The sequence below is a fragment of the Numida meleagris genome, chromosome 1 (genome assembly GCF_002078875.1).
Source record: "Numida meleagris isolate 19003 breed g44 Domestic line chromosome 1, NumMel1.0, whole genome shotgun sequence".
In the NCBI taxonomy this organism is placed as follows: Eukaryota; Metazoa; Chordata; class Aves; order Galliformes; family Numididae; genus Numida; species Numida meleagris.
The window spans coordinates 143,576,180-143,600,653 of record NC_034409.1 but is presented as its reverse complement, the minus strand read 5'-3'; the positions used below and the strand labels follow the sequence as shown (position 1 = coordinate 143,600,653).

Here is a 24,474-nt window from a genome sequence, read left to right as displayed (position 1 = left end):
AATAAATACTAGCTGCACCTGCTGCAATTCAGAATCTTTGGCATGTGTAATTATTCTCCTATATAGTTGAAAACTTACAGCAAGGGAAGTGAACTGAGGGGAGAAGCCACTCTCGCTGTCCAGCTTAAACCTATCTGCATTCTTTCACATTAAAGGTGCTCTTTCTGTGCAAATGGAATTATCGTGCCAGTGGGATTTTTACAGTCTGAAAATCATCTCTCATGACTTTACATGTCCCATTTTACCTGACCCAGATGCAGTAGATCTCAGAAGTACTTGCATGAAATGATGACTGCAGCTATCAAAATGATATTACTTTGCCATGGTCTAAGCCCCACACCATAACCTGCAGGTCACAGTTTTGGAACTATCTGTTAACTGTGCCCAACTCTAGATGTGAATGAACTTCCGATCTTAGCAAGTTCTCATGAAAAGGATCTCTTGAGATGGATTTAAAAAATAAAAAAATAAAAATCAATAAAATGCCATTACCTGGGAGATTAAGGAAAAAAACCCATGACAAAACTTAGAGAATAAATGTGGCAACACTTAATCATTCATCATTCTGATACCAAAATATCAGAAAATATCATTTTACTCTATAGACTGCAGAGTCTTTTACTGTTCCTGTTCAACAGGAGGATTATGGTAATTTTAATTACAGCTTATGTGATACCCTGAATTTTCATTGCAAGATTTCACTCCCATTATTTATTAGATGGAACATACCTACTAAGCAGTTTCTTTCTCACCTTGTTTCCTTGCCCAAGTACTGTAGGAATACTACTACTACTGCAAGATACCATCACAACTTCTTCCTTTTCTATGTTAGCAAGGAATGTTTTCTCTAAAGTCTACTCATTATCTGGTATCTCAAACCTGTTAATTTTTTAATTTCTGGAAATTTTGAAGTATCTCTCTGGTACCATAGTACTCAAAACTGTCTGAATTACTGAAGTATCTTTTCATCTACTGTTTGCCCTAGGGTTGGCAGCGTTTTATGTATACTATTTTCATAACTAAGCACTTCCTATCCTCTCACTTTCCTTTTTATAACCTCTAAGCTTTTGTTCTTAGAGCTTCTATGATCTCCTTTCTGCCTTCTCCTCCTTCTTAAAATTCACTGTTTAGAAAGGCTCCATTTATTATTCACTATTAAAAAAAAAAATCAGGATTTCCAGGAAGTTGCCTTCCCATAAATTTTGTATGATCATTTCTATCAAACTTTAAATTCATTGGACTACTTGAACTTAAACTAACCCTGCTAAGCTTCATTCAGGCCACAGTTTTACCTCTTTAAATTTCATCACGTTAAATCAGTCCACACCAACAACTATATGATCATGCAAAAAAAAAATTTTTTTTTAAAGATTATTATATTCTTCAAACTATTTTCACATAGTATTTGCTCCTTGAAACTTGACAACTGCTTGCCCTTCAGGCACATCATTAACAACATACTCTATGCTGAAAAGTAGAAGCTATAATAAATTTCCAGGATGTTAGAAGGAACCAAGGAAAAACAGATGTTTTGGTCATAAAGTGTTGCACGATAGCATAGAGCCATTAAATTCATTAACGAGGTTGATTAAAAAATAAGTAAGTGAGATGACAATGATAGGGATACAGCTCCAGATCTGAAACATCCAAACGCAAATGCACAAGCCTGCATATGTACAATCTGTAAACTGCCATTCTGGCCAATATAGTCTAGCAGTAAACAAAACATGAAAAGCTAGTTAGCTCACTCTAAAAATGCCTAAATTCATCAGCTGAATAGCTCTTTAAACTCCTGTAGTCAAACTGTCTACAAAAAGACCTGAAGCAGATAGCTAAGAAGTAGACTCATATTTAACATCTACATTTACTGTCCACAATCTACAGCTGTATCTCATGTTACAGGTAGATTAAAAATAACGTAACAAAAGAGAGAAGACTAGGATGGTCACAAAAGGAAAGCAAAGGTCTTTATCAGAGCTCCTCAGGTTCCACGCCAAATGAGAACATGCATCACAAAATTCATACGAAAATATGCACCTGCCTCACAGAAGAATTGAAAGTATTGAGGCACAGGAGGCAAGGTGAGCACGTAAGGGATGTAATAAAGTTAGAGCACTGGGTGGCAGGCTTATTGTCTTGAAGTATGAGAGTATGGGGATTGTTCCGAACGCATGTATATATGTGTACTTGTACCTACAGACCCATCAGGGAATCAGAGCACCCAGGTAACAGCAGTTCAAGCAATCACTGGCCAGTTGAACACCTATAAATTGAAGCCAGATGCCAGTATAAACAGAACAGTTTATTTTATTGCCTGATATGATTATTATAGAAAAGTGCCGTGCCTGTGAAACTGTATTATTTCCTCCGTATGGTTGGTATGGGCATAAAAACACTTATCTATTTTAGTTTTGAATAATGTTGATCTAACAGAGTGTGTACTGATAAACCTTCTATATCTGCAAAAGATAATTTGCATTACTGCTGTTTATATGGAATATAGTGTTCTACTCTATTGGAGAAAATAGTTCCCTTGTAAGTGTATGTGCGTTTTTTTGCTTTGTTATTGTAGTTGGCTTTGGGTGTTTTTCAGTATTTGCAAGGTAGTTGATAATTTAACATACAAACTAAATCACTTAGGAAGACAATAAACACTGCAGTTATTGTTTGTCAGCAGGTAACCATCTACTTACCTTCATTCTGTGTTCCTAAATTAACTTTTTGAGATATAAAATCAGCAGCAAGTTTAAACTGCAATTTTCTTATTCTGTAACTGTGCTTCTCTTTACTATCAAATTTTTAAATCTTTGCGTTCTTTATAACTTACATGCAGCCCAAAATAGCAGCAAATGCATTACAAAATGTTCCACAAGCTCAGAGCCAAACATGCTTCATATTAAGTAAGTACACAGAATGTTGGTCATACTACCTGAAGACCTCACTCTTCAGGTAGTATGACCTCACTTATGAGCGTATCTCATAATTATCCTTCCAGATATTTTTCATAGCATATAAGCTCAGTAATGCCCAAGTTGATTTGAGTCCTTATTAAAGAAAATGTTGTAACAATCACACCAGCCCTACAAAACGCTTTACCAAATTCCACATAATTTTTTCCTACCAGATTTGTTAAATTTCTACATACATAATAGCTAAGCAGACTACCTATAGGCCAAATTTGCTATGGCTAAATATTTTAAATAAACAAGTTAACAACCAATGTTGATTTGATTATTCTGGATTTAAAATAACACATTTCAAGGACTGATAACAGATTCAAAATCATCTGAGGAATGACTTGGAGAAAAGACACTATACTTGATATTTCTAATTGCCCTGCATCTCCTCCAATACTTCATTCTCTTCTGAAATACTCAATAGTACACTGGAATATAAATCTACCATCCAAGTCTTCTATAAACTCAGTTTTTCAGCTTCATACCTAGAATTTCTTAACCTTCTAAGATTTTTTTCCAGTTCAAAACCAACCTACTGATATCTATCCTACTTACTGTTCATATCATAAAGATCGCAACTTAAAAAATCCCTCATCTCAACCAATCTTTTCTACCTACTGTTCATATCATCCAACTGCACCTTAACTGCTCATTTCAAGAGGAGAAAAAGAAGGAAATAAAGTTGGAAATTACTTCTGGAAGTCATCTCATCTAAACTTTTACTTAGGGGAAAACCAATTTTAATGCTAGATGAAGCTGCTCGGGGCCTTGTGCACAGAGTTCTGAGCACTTCAAAGATGGCAGTTGTACAACCTTCCCAGACAGTATGTTCCAGTGTTTACTCGCACCCATGGCAAAAGCATTTCTCCCAATCTCTAACCAGAATTTCCATGTTTCAACTTCTGCCCATTGATTCCTTTTATATCACTGCAGACATTCACAAAGGGGCTGGCTACATCCTCTGTATATCATGCTAACAGGCAGTTGAGGATACAAGATCTGCCCTTACTCTTCTCCCCTTCAGGCTGAATACAATCCAGTTCTCATCCTTTCCTTATGAGTCTGCTCTAGTTCCACAAGGACTGTGATGATCTTGTCCTACACTTGCTCCAATATGCCAATGTCTTTCTTGAAACAGGGACTCCCAAATAGGCCTAGCACTGCAGAGGCAGTCTTGCAAGTGCCACAGACAGTGAAATAATTACTTTTTTCAACTTGCTTGCTACACTCAACCAATCCAGTACGTGACTGGCCTTCACAGGCCTAATGGTGCAATGAAACTCACTGTTGGTAATGAATATCCATCCCTGTTTCTCAAGAGCTGCTTTCCACTCAGCCAGTGCCCCACTTACACCGTTGCTGAAGTTATTCCAGCCCATGTGCAGGAATCTGTGAGGTATCTTTAATGCTGAACTTCCTGATCTTTCTCCTGGCCCATCTCTCCAGCCCGACAGGGCCCTTCTAATGGCAGCTCTACTCTCCAGCTTCTTGATTTCTCCCAGTTTTGCACCACCCACAACCTTGTGGCAGGTATAATCGTGACACTGCCCAGGACTTTGATGAACACATTAAACAGCCACAGTACACAACATAACAAATGCCACCAGTAGTCAGCCACACGTCAGAGTGAGCTTTATTCCATTTTCCATGTCCTCACACTCTTACACAAAACAGCTCTAAGCAGCATTCGCTGCTCAGGCTTACTGTTCTCAGTTATTCTCTCTGGTTTTGTTTATACCCTTGACCTTAGACTATCCTCAGTTTTCATTAGCTCACAAATTTTTTTTTGCCCTTCCAGTTTACATCCCATACCTATAATCACAATTTTCTGTATATCTTCTACTAAATCCTTTCTGAAAAAAATGAAGGGCAACGGGAAAAGGGCACGAAGAAAACAGAGCAGAACATCACGTTCTACTCAACACAAAACCCCCCCATGCAATCATAAGCAAGCAACTGTTGTTTACCATGTTGGTCTCTCTTCCCTTTCTAGTAATATCCTAAGTCTGTCACTTCTTTGGGCACTCAAATAATGCTCTCACAGACTTACCCACAGGGACAGAACAAACTTTTTGACTTGTATTCAGTCATACTTGCAGAGACGTGTTGTTCCTTGAGTTTCATTTCCCTCCCATATACCGTATTCTGAGCATGATACGGATTCATTTCCATCATCTCACTGATGTTGTAGGCATGATTTTCCTACTTTTCAGCTTCTGATTACTTACGTTAACATTCAATTTATTTAAAGCTTCTTCTAGTGGTAGGTCCTCATGCTCATCCCTAATGAATGCTACTATTTTGAAATAAAGTGCAAATGAAACAAACTTAAAATGTTCAGAAGCTTTTTAACCTTGTCCATCTACTAAACTTTCAAATAGGTTTAATATTGACTAACCTGTTGAAACATTTTTCATTATTAGTTCTTGTACTTTCTACTAAATTGCTCCCGAAGATATTTTCTGAGATGGCTCACTTAGCTTTGTTTAATTTAGTTGATTTTATCTCAGAACTTCTAGCAACTTAATATTCTGTTGTCACAGAAGGTATTTTATTATGTTTTGCCAGCAATACTATTCTAAAACACTAGCACAGCTGTTAATACAGTCTCTATGTCACCTAGAAGTATTAAACATTTCTGCTTTTTCTTCCTTTTTTCTTTAGCTGTCATCCTCATTTTAGCCATTTGTGGGATTCTATCCTCTTCAAACATACTTCTTCCACAAAACATTAATTCTGAACATCCTATAAACTTGCTGAATTGCATCAGAGGGTAGGTGTATTTAATTGTCACATTTCTGTTCCATGCTGTAAAAGCGATTCAGTCCATCTTGTCTTGTTTTTAAAATAGCTCTACAGTAGTAGAATATTTTCACCGGGAGAAAATACACTGAAACCTTCCAAAAGAAACTACTTAACAAGCAATCGTGGAAGAGACAGGCTTTACCTGACTGAAACTAGCTAATGTGTTAGCTTGGTGCTCAAAAATTATAGAAAGGTAATTTATTAAAACTAGCATGCTGTTCAACTTACCTCCTTGCTTATAAATTGTTAATTCTCGTACAGTTTCCAAGAACTGCCAAAACTTCTCATTACCATCTTCTGCAATAAATTCACTGTTTAAAAAATAAAAATGAATTGTCCATAGGTTGACTTCCTTCAAAGACATACCATAGTAAAAATCCTCAGTTGTTCTGAAGTAACAACAAAAACAAGCAAAGACCCAGCAAGAATAAAGCACTGAATACTGGTATATTTTGGTTAAATTTCAAACAAAATGCTACCGAACCAAACTTTATGGTCAGTCGTAAAGCAAAGAGACTACTAATAAACACACTGTGTTCTTCTCTTTATTTTTTCCATATGCTTACCAATATACTGTTATATATGAAAGCAGCTGAAAATACAAACTTTTATTAAATAGCAGCTACATATACAAGTAAGAATACAGCACTGGGTTACATTTTTAATTAAATCACAGACTTTTATCCATTACAACGTTTACTTTGATAAAAAAGGGAGGTTCCAACCTCTCAAACACTTTCAAAGATGGGGTGTTCATTATAACTGAAAAATGCTGGATTTGCTTTATTCTGAATACAGTTTTTACACTTACTGGTAACACTTCTGAAGTCTTTCTTAAGGAAATATCTGCTGTTTTTTTTCCTTCTCCCTTACGTCTGCCAAAAAGATCGAGTTGCTATCATGAGTGCATTGTTTTCTAATTCTTACTTTGGAACCTTGCCACTTCTTTGATTACAGAAGGTTGCGATTCCCCCTTCCGTGGGAGCCCTCCATACAGCATTAAGCACGTCCAAATTAAAAAGCAGAAGAATTTATAAAACAAACTGGCTCAGGAGCCACAAACGTCTAACACTCGAAAGCATTTAGGCTTCAATATTTTGAATTTGTGATTGCAAATTAACAGTACACTTTTAGAAGACACGATTTACTATAGCAGCTCCACATTTTCATTGAAGCTCTTCCTTCACTTGGGTGAGAGGAACATCATCACAGGATCACAGATTCACTGAACTGCTTCGAAGGGATCTGAGAGCCCACCCAGCCCCAAGCCCAGTGCCGTGGGCAGGGCTGCCAGCCACCAGCTCACGCTGCCCAGGGCCCATCCAACCTGGCCTTGAGCGCCTGTGGGGCATAACCTCCAGGGACGGGGCACGCTTTTGCGCAGAACACAGTAGCCTCAGGTTACTCACTCTATCAACCTTAGCAGCAAAGCGCCTGAGTAAGTTAATAACAGAATAATGACAAAAAGTACACTGAGGGCGGGGAAAAGGGTGCCAACGTCACGCTACAACCGAAGGAAGGAAACAGTTTCCCTAACTCGAACAACAGAACGGAGCCCCCCACCTCCCCTTCCCGACCCCCGGCCTGGGCAGCAAGGGCCACTCCCTTCCCCCGAGGAAGGGCGGCGGGGGCTGCACGCACCTCGCCTCCAGCAGCAGTGGGGTCGCCGGCCATTTTGCCGCCAGCCGGGCCGTCACGGCCGGGGAGGAAACCGGAGCCCCACGGCAGAGAGACGGCCGCACCCGCAGAAGGACCAGAAGGCCGAGCAGCAGCTGAGCGGCAGCCATAAGGCGGCACCGGCAGCGCTCGGACAAGGCTCCCGCTGCCCAGAGATCGGCGTGCACCCCTCGCCCCGCCCACGCAGCCAATGCCATACTCCCATTGGTCGTCCTGTGCGCTCTCTATCGGACTATTGGCCACTCTCGAGGCCAATCAGGGGCTGACACCATATAAATAAGCGGGGTTGCCTGTACTTCTCTCTTGACACGCGGCCCCCGGATCTGCGCGCATGCGGGGTGTAGCGGTTCGTGGAGGGGAGGTACCGCTGCGTGCGCAATGGAGATGTTGGTAGCGGTTCGTTCCTGAGGCGGGGTTCTCCTCCTCCTCCGCCGGTCTCGTCGGTTACGTTGGTTTTCTTGAGGGTGGACTGCCTTGCAGAGAGAGTGACTTGTATGGTGCCCGTCAGCTTCCTTCTGGGAATTCCCTTTTCTACTTGGAAACGTGTTTTATTTCCTACCAGCGTAACTTCCTCTCAAAAACACGAACTTCTCCATTTTTTTTTCCTGAATAGTAAGATAAAGTTGCTTGAACCTATTTTCAGACTTACCCTATGTTTTCCAGTCTCCTGGCGTCCAGTTTCTTCCTTTAACTAGTTTTGAAATGTCACTAGTTTGTCCATTTCTTCTAGAAGCTTGTGTGGGTGCTTCTGGAGCAGGGCTGTGCTGCTGTAACGTTGGAGGTATAGCTGTGAGGTAGCTCTGTGACACACCAGGGGTGCTGGCTTCCATGTAAAGCTGTTGCATTAAGTAAACTCCTGCAAGGCCAGCACCAAAGCCTTCATACGCCTCTGGAAGCATGTACAGGACTGTTTCTATTGCTTTGAGTGTGAGGCCAGTAGTAATAAAACTATTTTAAATGGAGGAAGACTATGCTATCCTGCGTGTGTGGCTTTTTTATTTATGCTGACAGGGATGATGTAGTTATGGATGGATGAGTAAGTTTGGACCTCCTATGTCTCTGTGTTAATAGGCCGCTGATGTGGATAAACTGGCATCCAAGGAAGTCAGAACCACAGGTGATGACCTGCCAGAAGACATTTCCACTGCTCCCAAGCGAACTTTAGAATACATTTAGTGGGCTTAGCACAGAATAATTACAGCTGTTTTATACTGACCAGCAGTCAAAGCCCAAAACAAAGCCCCAATCCTTTTATGGTCACAAGAGCTATTAACCTTATTAGCAGCTTTTTGCTGTTTCTTCAGCCCGAACTGAAATTTATTGAGGCACTTTCCTATGTATGGCTATTTACTGAGCATTCTTCATATCTGTGTGTGATCTGCTTGGATTGGATATAAGGAAAAAGTTCCCTACTATAAGGCTAGCAAAGCTTTGGACTAGGTTGCCCAGAGAAGTGGTGGAAACCCTGTTCCTAGAGCCATTCAAGGTCAGGCTGGACTAGGCTCTGAGCAACCTGATCTAGGTGTAGGTGTCCCTGTTCATTGCAGAGGGGTTGGACTAGCTTACCTTCAAAGGTCCCTTCCAACTCAAACCATTCTATGATACTACTGTGTGTTACCCTCATCTGTCAACTACCTTTCTATATAGAGTAGCTGTATTACATTTTATTTTATATTGGTATTTGAGAGGCTGCTATTGCTGCTAAACTGTAAATTCTTAATAGTTTGTACTTGTTTCATGCAGTTTATTATTTGCCATACATAAAAAAACAAAGATTTGTTGCCATTAGTTACGAAAATACAGCTACCTTTGAGTACTGTGGCAAGATGAAGTGGAGCTCTGAATCATTGGTCAGATAATGAGTCTCTGCTGAATTACAGAAAATCATTAATCGAGTTTTTGTCTTGCAGAAAGATCCTTTCTGCTTAAATGCAGAGATTTCCATTGGACACAAAATGTCTTTCCCAACACATCTATCTCTCCAATTTAGAATTACTGTTTTATCGGGTGCCTAAAATTTAGGGTCATAGAGAGGATAAGTTCATTTATCCTATCTTGTCCAACCTCCTTCTCAGAGCAGGTCTCTGAGGTCTTTGTCCATCTCCAAGGATGGCACCTACACCTCTTTGGGCAACTTGACCCATTGCTTGATTAAGATATGGTTCTTACTGCTCTTTGGAAATAAGTATGGTTTTGTAACAGAGCAGCACCTTCCTTATAAAGGAAATATTTGTGTATATCCATCTACATTCCAATATTTATATTCATCTTCCTTTTCCCTTGGTACCTTAACTGCATTCAAGCCACAAAGAGGCAAGGTACGCTTTTCAAAAATGGATTTCTTTATACTTATGCAAAGGCAGATTTTAATCTTTTAAGCAGTGTGCAAACCTAGAAGATGGAGAGCAGACTTAATCTTCATTTCTCCAGCAGAGTTTTATGTAATTAAGTATTCCAAATAAGAGACTTAGACATTCCGGTACGCACATTCCATATGTATGAGGAAAACCCTCAGTACTCTTAAACCATTTTTCAGCAGAACAGAAAAACAATTACAGTAAAACTTTAAAATTATTCATCTCACAGCTGTGTAAATAAGAATTGATTATCATAGCTGTTTCAGTGTGAATAGAGGAAGTGATTAATGAGGGTTTCTCAGTAAGATGCAAATGTTTTCTAGTATAAGTCATAGTGAGCTATGTCTACTTAATAGAAACAGTAGCACTAAGTGAGAATAAGTTGAACTTTGTTAGTGTAATCTATTAGCTGAAAATACAACTTTTTTTTTTTTTTTTTTTTTACAGATTGAAAATTTTTGAGCCGAAGGGCTCCCTTTCTCCCTGACTTGGAGGTAATTCAAATGACAAACGCTAGTCAAATGATACTGCTCTTACCTAGTTATTGATTGACAGCCTTCTGAGCAGTGACTGCTGGCATCCTTTTACTTTGCTGTGAGGTTGGATGCTGGTCTATTCAGAACCTATTGATGTCGTTCACTGCATTATGAACAGAGCAGGCTTTTGGGGTGTTGCCCTGAAGAGATTATGTATGAATTTTAAGTACTGAATCATTTCTTATCCATTCACTGGAAATGAAGACCAACCTGAATTCTAAGATTAGCATGTGCCTATGTAGTGATATTATGCAATAAACAATGCAGAATATATTTTATGATCTGGTATCTCTTTTTGCCTTGCAGAGAGAAGAGCAAATGAAAAAAATTGATGTAAAAGTAACAAGCCTGATTTCAGTAGCTCAGAAGCTGTTCAGTGGCAGCTCTCTGGCAATCATAATCTATGCTGCTTTGCTGTAAGCCTACATATGCTACTGTAGTAAATATTCTTCTCTTTCCAACTGTTAGTAAAAACAACAACATCTTGCTCTGCAGAACGAATATAGAAATTGCAATTTCTTACAATCCACCTTAGAACCATAAAGAAAATACCTCCTGGGTCAGGTCAGACAACTTCCTATGAATCTCTGGGTATGTTTGTAGTGCTTAGCGGACAACAGTAAATTTGGAGGAATACAGCTACAGCTTTTTGTGGATACACCAGCTCAAGTCTGTAAGCAGTGATGCTGTTCTGTTTTGCCAACTGGACAATGTGTTTGCACTGATTTCTGAACCATGCTGACTCACCTGGGCAACTGACTGTGCCAGTGAATAAAAACAGAGCTTATCTTTAGCACAGCACAGCTTTTCTGAATCTGACAATGCCAGATCTTTGCTTACTGAAATCAAGCTCATCATGTAATCTGAACTGGGACTTTTGATGTAATTAACTGGAGTGCTCTCACAACTATTCTCTTATTTACAAAATTTTGTGACATTCTCATTTGTTGAAAACAAGCTTTTTTCCTATTTTCCCTAATTGTGAATTTGTGTATGTACTTAGTGAAAGGAACGTATGATACTGTATGTAGAATGTCATGGGGTTTTAATGGAAACCCTCATAAACGGTTGCAGATATGTTTGTAATCCCTAGGACATCTCATTTAACTTCCATTTTTATTATTCAGAAACAAACGTGTTTTGTAACACTTCAATAATATGCTTCTGTTTGTCCAATCTTTGTCAATAAATTTGACAGGGATACAGGTCTGTGCACTTCAACTAATTTCTAAAAAAAAAAAAGGGTATCAGTGGGCAAGCTAACTACAGGTAATCTTATTGCAACGGTATGCTAACTTTCTGTGTAAGTTGATGTGGGAGAAATCTGCATGGGACCTTAATATTTACTCTCAACAGTAAAAAGCATTCTATAAAATCTCTGAAAGCTTCAGTAAAGTAGCAGGCATGGCAGGTGAATCTCAGAAGGCTGGGATGCTTGTATTGCTTTAGTGTTTCCAAATATGGGGCAGGGATGGTGTGTGTAAAAGATACAAAATGAAACAGAGCAAGAGTAAATTTACTCACCTTGCCCACATTATGCAATTCAAGGAGAAATTCTTCTGACCTAGCTCTGAATAACATAAGAAAATCAAGAAATGAAATGCAGTTGTGTTTTAGTTTCAAGTTGATTTTTTTTTTTTTGAGATCCAGGTCAAAGACGGCATTAACAATTGGTAAAATGTCAGTGTTTGACTTAGAATCATAAAATCATTTGAGTTGGAAGGGACCCTTAAAGGTCATCTAGTCCAACTCCCTTGCAGTGAACAGGGACACCTACAGCTTGATCAAGTTGCTCAGAGCCTGGTCCAGCCTGACCTTGAGGGGCTCCAAGGATGGAGCATCCACCACATCTTTGGGCAACTTGTTCCAGTCTCCTCCCACCCATACTGTAAAAAGCTTCTTCCTTATATCCAATCTAAATCTCCCCTTCTTTAGTTTGAAACTATTTCCCCTTATCCTTGTCCCTCGACCTGCTGACCATGCTTCTTTAGATGCAGCCCAGGATACAGATAATTGTTACGTGGATTTTCAGTTTATTTGAATAAATTTGCCTCCTACTGAAAAATTACTCTGAAAATGTAATGCTTTCTCTTGTGTTCACCATCTCCAACCCAACAATTCTTAAATGGTGCTACGTGGTCTGAAAAAAGATTCACAAGTGATGCACCAGTAATACAAAAATTAGCTTAATATGTACCGATTCAGTTAGTGATTCAAATAATAGCCACACACTCATGTCTCAAATGTAATCTGCCACATGCATTATGTATGGGAGATTACAGCTTCAGCAGGTAAAAGGTGCTTATGTAAAAAGTACTAAGCTGAGGGGTTTTTTTTTACATCATTATTTGATATGTACAAGAAAAATGACTCAGGAAAATTCTGAATGCATAGAAAAAACAGCAGCAGCAAAAAAGCCTTCAGTGTGATGCTACAGTTGCTTTTACTGAAACAAACACTGTATTTCTTGAAGTGAAGGAATTATATTTGTATTACCTATGAATCAAAAGGTGCTGCTACGTGTGAGGTGGAAGAACTGAAGATCATATGCCTTTACAGTGAAGTATAGCAGTGATATAAGTCAGCTCAGTAACCTGAGTACTAAATCCTTGCTCAAAGAAAGTACATTAAAAAACATAAGTTAAGTTGGAAAACTAGAGTTGTATTTTAAAAAGTGATGTATGCAATATGCTTAGGTAATACAGGCTTCATGTTGTACGTGGAACACTTGGGCACTGGAACATGCTCCCCAGGGTAGTGGTCGTGGCACTGAGCTGCTGGAGTTTGCAAAGCACTTGGACAGCACTCTCAGACATAGTGTTTGATTTTGGATGGCCCTCTGTGGGGTCAGGGTTGGGCTCAGTGACACTTGTGGGTCCCTTCCAGCTCGGGATGTTCTGTGCTTAGCCAATGAGTCCTCAGTCAAAATGCTTTTGCCATGCTACCGGAGAGGTAGCCTCTGCAGGAACTCCTTGTTCTCAGCTGTCTGGAGTGACACAGTGACTCCCTGGCTTGCAGGCAGCTCTGTAACTCCTGACTGAGCAAGGCACTGTGCAGCCTGAGGTACCTTGGAAGTTGATCCTGTTTTATGCACAAGTAGAACAAGATGACCTCCAGCGCACTGTTCCAACCTACATTAGTCTGTGACTAAGGTAAGTATAATTTAATTAAAGCTTTGTGTAACTAAAGCGAAATAGAACAAGCCATGCCACTTTATTGTGTGAAGCACAGAGGATTTGTTTCCAGTGGAACAAATTCCAATGCTGCTTTTTAGATTTTGCTACGTTCCTTCTCCTCAGTCTATTATTTTGGTAACAGTAGTGAACTAGTTCGTGGGTTTCTTGTCTGTCAGGACTCATTTCAGCTCACTTCCCAAATCTGAAAAAGAATGCTTCTGGACAAGTCATCTGAACCCATTCCTTTCAATAACTTATACTGAATATATTTAGAGGGAACACAGAAGTATTACTTTTCAATAATGTAAATTAATATTTTATGTCCTTTTCAATTTATCTGAGTATATAAAATTTTCAATTTTTATGATTTATACACGAAGCTAATGACAATCCATTGTCAAGACAGCTTTAAAAATCAATGTAAAAAATAACAGTTACACATAAATGAAAGAGAAGCAAAAAGTGCAGCCATAAGCTGTTACGCATATAATGAAAATGGATTTATTGCTCAAGTCTCTTATTATCTTCTATTATTAAACGATTAAGAAGGTCCTTCAATTTTAATCCAAACTGGAAAAGGCACATTCATGTGCATGTATATATATGTATAGATGCAAATATGTATTAAATGAACATATTGAGAATTAAAACTTCCAGAAGAAAAAAAATTGATTCCCACATCTCTGACATCAGTATGATGTATCCATCAATGAATTATAAAATACATACTTTAAGATCATAAAATATTGCAAAGTCGTTAGTACAACATGTAAACATTTCTTGGACATCTACAGAGTTGGTGACTCCACAACCTCCCTGGTCAGCCCGTTCCAGTGCCTGACCACTTTTTTGGAGAAGTATTTCCTAATGTCCAACCTGAATCTCCTCTGGTGCAACTTAATGTAATTCCCTCTAGTCCTATTGCTAGTTACATGGGAGAAGAGGCTAATCCCCACCTCGCCACAACCTCCTTTGAGGTAGTTGTAGAGAACAATAAGGTCTCCCCTGAACCTCCTCTTCTCCAGACCAAACAATCCTGGTTCCTTCAGCCTCTCCACATAACATTTGTGCTCCAGATCCCTCACCACCTTCATTGCCCTTCTCTGAACACACTCCAGGGCCTCAATGTCTTTCTTGTGGCGAGGGGCCCAAAACTGAACACAGTACTCGAGGTGCAGTCTCACCAGTGCTGAGTACGGAGGGATGATCACCTCCCTGCTCCTGCTGGCAGCACTATATCTGGTACAAGCCAGGATGCCATTGGCCTTCTCAGCCACTTGGGCACACTGCTGGCTCACGTTCAGTTGAGTGTTGACCAACACCCCCAGGTCCATTTTCTCCACACAGTGTTACAGCCACTCTGCTCCAAGCCTGTAGCTTTGCCTGGGGTTGTTGTGGCAAAAGTGCAGGATCTGGCACTTGATCTTGTTGAACTTCGTCCCCCTGGCCTCAGCCCAGCTATCCAGCCTGTCCAGATCCCTCTGTAGGGTCTTGCTACCTCCAGGCAGACCGACGCTTCCTGCCAGCTTGGTGTCATCTGCAAACTTACTGAGGGTGCACTGAATCCCCCCATCCAGGTCATCAATAAAGATATTAAATAGGACAGGCCTCAGTACCAACCTCTTCGAATCACCGCTCATGACCGGTCAGTCTAATAAAAAAGGTAAATCTAATCTTAGATTTAAAAAATAATTCTAGATTTAGATTAATCTAGCACATTTCTTTGGTTCAAATGGCACTAGCCACTCAAAAATCCAAATGAGCACAGTCCCAGTGGAAGGGTACCCAACTGCAAAGCTGTGGCTTATGGCTATGCATGAAGAGATTCAAGTATGCAGATTTCTGGAGCTTTGCACCTGTGTATTGAAGTGATTGCATGTAATTAGCAATGTGATTATCAAATATGTTTTCACATACCGCATGTAATTAAACTTACAGAAACACACTACATTTAGAATGTTTTAATGTAGATAAACTTTGAGGGCAAAAATGAAGTGTTATTAATGAAATGCAAATTGCTTAACCCCTACTGTGCTAGCTTCTGCTTCTCTTGTATCTTTCCATTGGCAAAAGGATTCCCAGACATGCAAGCTTACTGCAGATATGAACCAGAGGGATGGGTTCTGCAGGCTTTTTCACCCCTTATCTGTGCTCGAGGAGAATAAAAATTAGGCAACAAGATCGATGTTGGATGTATGCTATCTTCTTCATGTAGAACTCTTTTTAATATCATTCACTAAAATAAAATGATCATGCGTTTGGATGGATACTTGGCTAATTTCCAAGATTACAAACAGATATATATGGTAAACATATAAGTAATATCTCATCATAAACTAACAAAAAATTATATTTATCCCTTTGCTTGTGAGAAAGCTGGGTTTCATAGTGGAATTACTTGCCTTTCTTTCTGTTTTCCAATTTACTTGATCCTAACTTCCGTAACTGGTTAAGTCAAACATGCTGCCTGTACTGGTTATTTACACTGCTAATCTGTAGTTAATACTATAATACTGATAACCATCTCTGACAGTTATTAGAAATGATTTATAATAATAGGCTGATATATGTAGACATCCTGAAAGAATTAATGTTAAATAATAGGTATACTGTACGTCTACTAGGGAATGAAAAATAAGATCTTAGTACTGGCAGTCCCAACAAACTTGTCCAAAGAAGTCTTTCTAAAACTCCTTCCCAAGAAAGTGTAAGCTCCCATCTTCCCTACATTTTTGCTATAAAGCTGTGGTTCTCAGAAACTTACTTTCTAAAATCTTTGGACAATTTTAATACTGCTATTTCGTATCAGCTGGGGGAGGAGATGATAATTATTTTAAATACATCTCTATTTAAATAAAATGGTGTATGTATTTTTATGTTATAAACATCAATTTAAAATGTTTCGATGTCTGTTAGTCCTCAGTTAAGCTCGCACATAGCCATGGGCTATTACTACTGGTAATTGTTTAATAGATCAAATTCTGATGTTTCTCTTACCATTAGGAACCTGCTGCCTTCAATGTGACTACACTGCTGTATGCTACTTCTGTCCTCTCCTACCAGCATAATTCATATTCTGTTTTTCCCTTTTGCCAGAAAATGATGAGTGGTGTTAGTAGTTTGTATGTACATGCATCTCTTTATTGAAACAATCCAGGTGCCCATAGATTTGTGGTCCACACTAGCTGCTTTGACCAACCTGTATTTTGATCTCCTGTTCTGACAGCCTGAGAATTATTCCCTTGACTTTTTTGCCATTTTTAATCTGAAATAACACTTGAACAGTCTTCACATCAACTCTCCCTCTGAATTTACAGTTTTCATCTCAAACCTGTCTGTGTTGAACAATTTTTCTTCCCTCCGGTATTTTTCCCTAGTCTTTGGTCTGCCTCAGACAGACTCCAAGGCCAACAGATCCTTTCTCATATTAAGAGATAGAGGAACAATTCATGCGTTTACATTTCATGCCACAACTTGCTATTGTAGGTTAAAGTTCCCAGTTCTTCTGATAACTACGCTTCCCAGCATGCTTAATCCAAGACCATAACATGCAATAAATTAATGCTGGAAGCAGATGTCTCAGATCAAGGCTTCATACCAAGTATGAGTATCTAACCTGCCACTTACAGTACAAATAACTTTCCTACACTGTAAGTTTTCTAGGTTGGTCAGATTTGAGAGAATGGGAAATTCTACTGCAGCCACAGCTATGAGATAACTTAAATCTTTTCATAATGAAGCTTGAGTTCCTCTCAAAATTGTTGGGAGTCCAACTGAACTTATAACTGATGATGGGAGCAGTATTTTAGTGACTTGGGTAGGACAAATTAGAGAAGTGCGTATTTCCATTCATAGATTTTATGAAAACACACACGGAATGACATTAAATCTTTGTGTAATGGAAGAATCACTGATCACATGCCCTTACGTTATTAAAATGAACTGAGAAGAAAAATGAAATTATGGGGAAAATGCTTATTTTATGTATTCCTTATGAAGACTGTACAACTCTTCTATGAACCTGTTTTTCTGATAGAACACTGAGAAGTGTCTCAAGAAAAAAATAAATAAATTCTAGGAGATATGTGTATACATTGTTTACTTCTTGGACACTATCTCTGTTCTAAATACATCTTCGTGATGGCCAGCACTGTTGGAATAATGCTTCCACCAAGTGTGTAGGGCTTGCAGAATTGTATGGTTGAGTGAGGAAATACTGAAGAGAAAACAGTGAAGTAGTATTCCATCTGGACCAAAGTGGTGCTACTAACTCAGGTGCTTGTAGAACTAGAGGTGAATAAAAAAAGAGTTTAAATATATATACATATATATCCCAAGCACGAGTTCGAGTTTTTCTTAGAAAGGACTGAATTAGTCTAAAAACTCCTGGAGCGAGACATAAACAATATTTGGTTTGTGAATTCAAACTTCCAAGTATCCAGGTCAGCTTGTGAAATGAATCCAAGTAAGGTCCAGTAAGAAATGAGAACCCAGGAAGTGATAACAGTTCAGAACTTGCTATGATTTTCAGTGAAGTGTTGGAGGTCAGTTATAAAAGAAAGGTTCAGACTTGCAGACAGCTGAGAAAGCCAGATAGAGGTGCTGAACGTTGATCCTGATCTACGCTTCTTTCTCCATTTTCCATCTATATCCCACAAAGATCAGATGAAGGAGATGAAAGAGCCTGAGATCAAATAGTACAGAAATCACTTTTTTTTCATCTTGGAAAGGGAGACTTCCTGGGAGACTTTTTGTTGTTGCTATTGGAACTTTTTTGTTGTTTTTGATTGGTTGGTTGCTTTTTAAAATTACATCCCAAAGGCTAAAAGGTGAACCAAAAAAAGGTTATGTCAAGTGGATCAATTCTAATATTACTTCAGATTTATTTCTCAAGAGATGCCAAAGTTTTAAACTTCATACAAAGCTGACATGGGGATTTGGATCAAGTTAGACCTCAATTATCCATATAAATATAAAAGTCAACCCTGAAGGAAAAGACAAAGTGTACCCTGAAAAGCTTTGCAGACTTTAGTAGTTTGACTTCTAGGCACAATCAGAAGTGCTCAAGGTAAAGTGATGGTGGGATAAATTCTATTTGATAGGGATGGGCAAATTTAAATTACCTGAAAGAAAGCAGAAAGTTTTTGTGTGGTGGTAGAAGGAAAAAACATCGCTGCGATGCATGTCACCAGGTGGCAGTGTTACACAGTTTTGCAGCTCCTATGCTCAAGAAATTTTAGGGTCTTGGAAGGAATACTGATATGGATATTTGTTAGTTTTTGTTAGGCAGAAAGAAGTTCCAAACTCTCTCTGCCCTGATTTTCGTGGATCAGAGTCGGTTCTTGGGATAATGTTGCAGTCTGGAGACTTGAACATTGACTTGGGCATCACAGTCTTTAAACAAGGGAATATATTGGATCCTGTTAGGCTGCTCTTTACTGGGGAAAACAAAAGACCAAATGCAAATGTAGTAGAGATACCCTTGACATGATCGACAGTTACTGAGCCTGTAGCACTTCTATTTGTACCAGAATCTGGAAAAGTGTAAATGGATGTGTACAGATTATGAAATAAATGCATTAAACTTTTTCTATGATGGGGGAGTGAAGCTTTGGAACAGATTGCCCATAGAGGTGGTGGAAGCCCTGTCCCTGGATACATTCAAGGTCAGGCTGGATCAGGCTCTAAGCAACCTGATGTAGCTGTAGGTGTCCCTCTTCATTGCAGGGGAGTTGGATTAGATGACCTTTAAAGGTCCCTTCCAATTCAAACAATTCTATGATTCTAAGATTCCTTGATATGCCTTTGGTCTCTAATAAGTTAACGAAAGCGGCTCTGTACTCTAGAGTTCGCATCATAAGTATTGCACGATTCAAAGGGCTGGAGACCGCAAGGAATGTGTGTCAGCAGGTCTAGATTTTTCTCTGCCCGCAACAGAAGTGAAAGATCCAGTTGCTGTGTCTGTCCTGATAAGTGCTGTCTTTGTGTGGCAGATTTCAGCTGTAGAACAAGCATACACAAACAGCCCTATGTTTAGTTTTTTGGAGATCACAAAAAAAACCACACCCCACATTTCATATTCTTTGCCTTCTCCCTTTGCTGCAGGACCAGTGTTTGCTCCTGGGCATTTGATCTTGCACTTACTCAAGTAACTTCCCACTCACTGACTCTCACCTGGTGTATTGTGAAGCTGTGCATATCTTCTTGAAAAGCAGCATCAGTCAGAGGCTAGTATTTGGCTAATTCGCAGTTGGGGATCTCACCTCACATCATTCTTGCTACAGTTTTGATTGCAGCTGGACACTAGCAAGGCTCACCATTGCTTGTCCCTGATGGCCATCATGTTTTCTAGGCAGTGAACTCCAGTAAGCCCCATACAGTGGCTACAAAGAGATTTTCTTTGCTAGCAAACATACTGGAATTCAACTTGAATTTTGTAATGCTTGGCTATGTCACAGTAGCAAATGACAAGAGAGAAAATGTTTTTTCCTTCCTTAAGTTATGAATGGTAAATGGTCTGGTGGTGTAGTCTACATTAGATTAAACATTCTCAGAATCTTTCTTGGATACTGAAGCCATAATGCCGTGCCATGACCTGACTTGCACTGATGCGCTCAGTGACTGAGTACTGGTTGGAAATGTCTTCTGGAATGGTTTGACTCCCAAACTATGTTCAGGTGTTGTTTGCCAGAGTGCTTGACACATGCCAAAATGTGTTAGACCATTTTATTATTGTTTACTTTGCTAGATGAACGCACTGCAATGCCCAGGAATGATCACAAGTCCTGTTTCATTTGCTGGTACAGATGCCCACTGTGAATCTTCTGCAAGAGCAAAAGAGACCAAGTCTACATGGTAGAAAAGAGGTCCAGTAAAGCCTTGGCATTGATCTAAAAGGTCTAACTCACAGTTTTCGGAAATATTCATTTTTTGGGGAGAAACTATCTTCACAACAAATGTAACTAAAACTAAAAATAAAAATCCTATGAACAATTTAACTGATCTAAACAAAAAAGAAATGAGTAAAATGCTGGCTGTCCCAGTTGTTCAAGGTCAGTATCTCCCTTGTGGAATTATCAGCAAGCAGCAGTGTGTAAAGAATGACTTGCAGGTGTGATTTCTTATGTACTGGCGCGTACGAAACGTTTAAGACTATGAAACAATAGCATAATATAGATACGAAATTCATAGTGAACTGATACTATGTCACTCCCAGGACAGTGTATGAAAATACCCTTGGTGACTGAAGAACATATTTTAACTCACATTTTTTTTGTATTATCATCTCTGCTAGTCTGAAAACATTGTTTCTGCGATGTCTATATTCTGACTAAAGGAAATAAAGGGAGGTTGTAACTTTAAGAAAGTTATTGTCTACAGAAAAAGAACGGCAAGCACAAGAATTGAAAATAAATGCATAATGAATTGCAAGAATTACAAGACAGTGGACTGGTGACAGTGTAAGGCATAGATACTTTAAAAGGAAGAATAAAGGATGAATAAAGTATTCAATTTGCCATTGAAATAGAAGGTTCAGTAAATGCATACAATAAAATTTAATCTGACAAAAAATAAGGGAGGTTATACTATAAACCTTGCTACAAATTAATCCCAAAGGGATGACTGAAGTTAGCATGAGTCTATTAATTTAGCTATTATGGTTTTCAGTTTGTATCCCTGTGACAAGGGAGACACCTGAGACTTGCTACACAGAGAAAAATTGGTTTATGGGAAATCTCAACTGCCTACAAGTGTTGAAACAGCTCAGGTCAAGTGGTGATAAATAATTTAAAGGAACCAGTGTGATGGAAGTCTCACTTCAATTTTCCATTAACTGATCAAATAGATTTTAAACTTTTTGGATAGTTAATTGCTGGATGAAATCACACTTCTGTACCTTTGTTTCATAATGTCATTTGCTTACTCATGAATTTTGTACAAACCTTGGTGTTGGCACAGACAGTTTCACATGCCCGTTGATTCTGACTAGCAAATGTTATAGTGACTTCTAAAATAAATGGTAAGCATGACAATTTTTATTTTTAGCAACTCAGAAAACCTGTTGTGTGTTACCTGTGAAGTGCCAAGCAGAAGGGACATAATGTGTTGGAATTTAATAAAACGTGCTCATATTTTCACATCAGCACTTCTCTGGCAGAAATGACAAACAGCTTTACATGCTGTTTTTGAGAGGGGGATATACTCTACCTGAAATTACAGTGAGGAGTAGATTGTTTCATTATTATTTTATTTGAATAATTGGTGAACTCTGAGCTATACTCTAGCAACATAGGGTCTTGGAGAAGTGTGAAAAATAAGACAATCCTCAATCTTACTTGTAATTGTTTTATTTTGAAATCTCATTTCAAACCTCATCGGAGACTTACAGATGAGTTAGTTTTTAAAGGGAGAAATTTTGGGACTGAACGGTATTTGCAGTTCTCATGACTGTTTTGAACCTAGTCATATTCCTATCAAATCAGTGGACACATGACTCGAGTAGGTTCAAAGTGACTCTTATCATTGCTTCATTGAAGCTGATGAGCTATAGCCATTAAGTTCTACAGAACCTAAATTTTATTAACATTTAATCCCACATGGCCTCGCACTGTAACAGACCTCTCTAAGGAGAACATAAAATGCTATCACATAGAAACACTGCATTCTCTTTGTGAGGACAATGCCACATGGGTACCTCCTGGAGACCCTGGCTGCTCCTCCAGCTGGGATTGCCTTCAGCAGAGCTGACAGTTCTCCTTACGGTGTGACGGAGTGGGGGTTGGATGTACTCTGAGTTGCACAGCTATGTCAAACGCGGTCTGCAAAACATCATTAGGAATATTAAAATTCATAAGTGAAAGGCTGTCTGTGAGAGATGCATAAGCACATTCATTCATGTGTACTTTCTGCCAGTTTCAGAAATGTGACAGGTTTTTAAAAGTCAAATTTTTCATCTAAGCCTAATTATAAATACTACTTCTCCTGTACGTCCTTTCTGTCCAATAAAATATATATAGAGATACTGATTTTTGCCAATCTTCACAAATCAGGAACTGTCTTATGCAAATCTGAATAAATTTTAAATGTAACTGTAATTCAGAGTTTCTCTGTTTAGCAAATTTACCTTTGATCTCCTTTTCAGGGAGATGAAGGTACTGTGTGAACAATCTGGTATTTAATGAGAAAATCTTAAATTGCAATAGTATTTCTGTACCTCACTAAAAGCACTATGATAGATACTTCAGTCTAAATACTTTAGCATTGCTTTTGTTCCAAATACAGATTTACCAACACAAGCCATAGCAGAGCTATTTGTTACAGAAACAAGGCTATATTTAATGTTGTTTCTCTATTTTGATGTTTACTTGTTAGGTAACGAATAGGCTAAAAGTGAGAACAAAGTGCTTCTGTATCTTACATTTCTAAATACTCAGCTGTCTGTGGGAGAGGCTCCCTGTGAGCTAGTAAAGGAGAAGGCAGTGTCCTTTCGTCCCCACTTAGGAGGCTGAGGCTGTACAAGGAAGATGTTCACCAGACAGTCCATGCCATTTCAGTTAAGACAAGAAGCATGTCTCTCTCAATGTCTTTGCAAGACCAACATCTGGCCACTCTCACACTGCTCTCAGCCTAAATCCGAACAGTGCCGTGGGATCCTGACAGTGCACGTGCAGCATGTTCTTATGGTTGGAGTCAGGTGATGGATGCCATTGCTCTTGCAGTACAACTTTCCAAACCTCCCTTTAGCTTGACCATTTTCTGGAACTTCGTACGAGGGCCGCTCTGAAAGCCATGTCTTCTATTTTATTGTGTTGGCCCACAATGTCAGAGGCAGATGTTGGTGGTCTGGCAGTAGAGGCCGAACCTCCCCATCAGTGTTCCATTCCATGCTGTCGCCGTGTGACAGATGGCAGCAGAGGGGCAGTCTGACAGAATGGCGTCTGACATGGAAGTGCCTATGGAGCAAAGCGGTGTCACCGAATTCCTCCATGTGGAAACAATGGCACCCACTGACATTCACTGGCACTTGCTGAAGTGTAAGCACTGTCCAAACACCCTTGCTCTCCACAGAGCACTCCTCACATTGAAATACAGAGAACTGATGGTTTTTATGGCTTAAAAGTGAAACGGTCCCTTGGGAGGTGCTGTGCTGCTGTTATCGGACCTCCCAAAGGGAGGCTGTCTTCGGTGGCGAGCAGGAAAGTTGTTCTGGCACTGCCAGATATCTAATTAATCCCTCAGTAAATAAAGACATTCCGCGATTAAATACCTTCAGAGCAATCAGCTCTGACATGAAGCGCTTTGCATGTTAATGCATTCTCATCCCGGAGCTGCTCGAGGCTCGTGTGGTATATGAGGTGTTCGTGACAGACTGACAAACACGCGGAGCTCACGGCAGACAGCTAATTACCAGCAGCGCTCAATCACCGCGCTGCAGGCGCGGGGCCCGTCCGTGGCAGAGCCGTGGCAGAGTCGCGGCAGCCCCCGAGCCGGCACCCGCCAGGCTAGGCGGGCCGGCGGGGCGCCTCGCTCCCCGCTCACCTGGCGGAGCCTCTCATTGGCCGCCTTTCTCCCCGCCCTCACTGTTTCATTGGCCGGTCCCACCGCCCCCCACGCGCTATTGGTCTGCGCCTGATACCTGGAGGGGAGAGAGGAGCGGCTCCCACCTCCCCCTCATTTGCTCACCGCGCGCTCTCATTGGCGGTACGCCCGGCGTGCTAGGCCCGCCCATTGGCTGCTCCGGAGGCCCCTCGTCTCGATTGGTCGGCTGTCGGGCGGCGCCCCGCCCCCCAGGAGGCTGAGCGGTGCGTTCGGGCCGGAGAGTTGTCAGCGGAGCGGAGTTGGGGGCTGCTGCTGCTCGGCAGCGCGCGGAGGCGGCTCGCGGTGCTTCGGCCGCTGCCGTCCGGGGCGCGGGGATGGCCGCGTCGGGAGGGCCACGCTGAGCCGAGCGACCCCGCGGGGGCCATGC

The 24,474-nt window shown here is 40.1% G+C and overlaps 2 protein-coding genes and 1 long non-coding RNA gene across 6 annotated transcripts in view; 2 read left to right on the top strand and 1 right to left on the bottom strand.

Moving 5' to 3' along the window:
* The window catches only part of UGGT2 (UDP-glucose glycoprotein glucosyltransferase 2), a 78,786-nt gene extending 71,135 nt beyond the window's left edge, over positions 1–7,651 (bottom strand). For 2 of the 3 annotated variants that reach the window (XM_021416552.1, XM_021416569.1), the window contains exons 1-2: positions 7,404–7,651; positions 5,991–6,073 (exon numbers count right to left, since the gene is read on the bottom strand). In XM_021416552.1, coding sequence (XP_021272227.1) covers positions 5,991–6,073; positions 7,404–7,636 — 316 coding nt within the window. In that variant the 5' untranslated portion in view covers positions 7,637–7,651. Of the gene's footprint in view, positions 1–5,990; positions 6,074–7,403 lie in introns of those variants that run through there. The other variant, XM_021416561.1, reaches the window with a different exon arrangement.
* LOC110408144 lies at positions 7,786–11,877 on the top strand. 2 transcript variants are annotated; one of them, XR_002444174.1, is made up of 3 exons: positions 7,786–8,051; positions 10,244–10,290; positions 10,639–11,877. It is a non-coding gene; the product is annotated as an uncharacterized LOC110408144 (long non-coding RNA). The 2 variants fall into 2 exon arrangements; XR_002444175.1 differs by having other exon boundaries at positions 7,786–8,556.
* The window catches only part of HS6ST3 (heparan sulfate 6-O-sulfotransferase 3), a 297,613-nt gene continuing 297,560 nt past the window's right edge, over positions 24,422–24,474 (top strand). The window contains exon 1 of the mRNA XM_021402460.1: positions 24,422–24,427. Within this exon, the coding sequence (XP_021258135.1) occupies positions 24,422–24,427 (6 nt within the window). The remainder of the gene's footprint in view (positions 24,428–24,474) is intronic.